The following is a 1005-nucleotide window of genomic DNA, read 5'->3' as shown; positions in this document are numbered from 1 at the left end:
TTTTATCTCGTACTGTTGTCTAACTAATTTCTCTGCATGTAAGGTTTCCTAAAAATTTTATTAAAATTCATAGAAAATATATGCGAAGCAGGTCAATATGCACAATATGGAAATATTCGGATTTAATTACAGATTGACTATCAGGTAAGATATCAGAAACATATCAAAATTGTAAATGGGCAGGTTGCTGTGGTTAGTGGAAATGATAGTTGCCATATAATGCATATTTGATATTTCCAAGGGTTGAAACCCCCCTAATAGTACTAGATCTACATTTAAATTATAAATAGACATCAATCAATAGGCTACATGTAGTAGGCTAGGGCCTACAAGCCATTAATCATAATTGTAAATGATGATGATTTTTAACAGATTCAGAGATTCTCTTGATTATTTTCACTCTTTTTTTTTCTTCAAAATACAAAAAGAAACTAACCTGCGACTTTTCACGAACTAGATGTCTAGATTCTCTCGCAACCTGCGACACGTTCTTCTCCGTCTCTTTGTAAGCAAAAATGGTAGGAGAATAATTACCATCGGTAGGTTCATAACCATGCCAGCCATCAAGAAAATGTTCCGAGCAAATCCAAGTATTATTGTTCGGTAGCCAGTCCTTTCTATTCACGGCTTTGATCCAAGCATTGCGCTGTCTTTTATTCTTCGGAAAACGGAAAAAACTTATGCCTCTGGACTTAGCTTCAACATTAAACCTGTTATGACACTTGTAAACACAGCAGGTTTTCACCATTTTGACGTGCGTTTGTTTACATCCGTGTTGCTAGCCACTCATAGGTGTTTGTGCGCATGCGCGAGCAGGGGGCGCTACGTTATCGTGAAAAGGCCTATTCTAAATTTGATTGAAATATGGAATTTTTGTTGTGCGAATGCGCATTACCAACTTTCTTATTTCTTATCCGAATTTCACCAAACTTGGTATGTATGTGTATAATCCAATTCTAAATTTGATGGAAATATTGAATTGTTGTTGTGCGCATGCGCATTACC

At 36.1% G+C, this 1005-nt stretch overlaps 1 protein-coding gene across 1 annotated transcript; it reads right to left on the bottom strand.

Annotated features, from left to right (window-relative positions):
• Positions 1 to 305: 305 nt before the first annotated feature.
• On the bottom strand, positions 306 to 748 carry LOTGIDRAFT_176584 (hypothetical protein; the record flags this gene model as incomplete). The annotated part of the gene is made up of 2 exons (XM_009054460.1): positions 306 to 326; positions 437 to 748. The coding sequence occupies 2 exons, from the start codon at positions 746 to 748 to the stop codon at positions 306 to 308; spliced, it is 333 nt and encodes a 110-aa protein (XP_009052708.1).
• Between the last annotated feature and the right edge of the window lie 257 nt (positions 749 to 1005).

Source organism: Lottia gigantea (assembly GCF_000327385.1).
Source record: "Lottia gigantea unplaced genomic scaffold LOTGIsca_2181, whole genome shotgun sequence".
NCBI classification, from domain to species: Eukaryota; Metazoa; Mollusca; class Gastropoda; family Lottiidae; genus Lottia; species Lottia gigantea.
The sequence above is the reverse complement of the archived record's forward strand: the minus strand, read 5'-3'. Positions and strand labels throughout refer to the sequence as shown.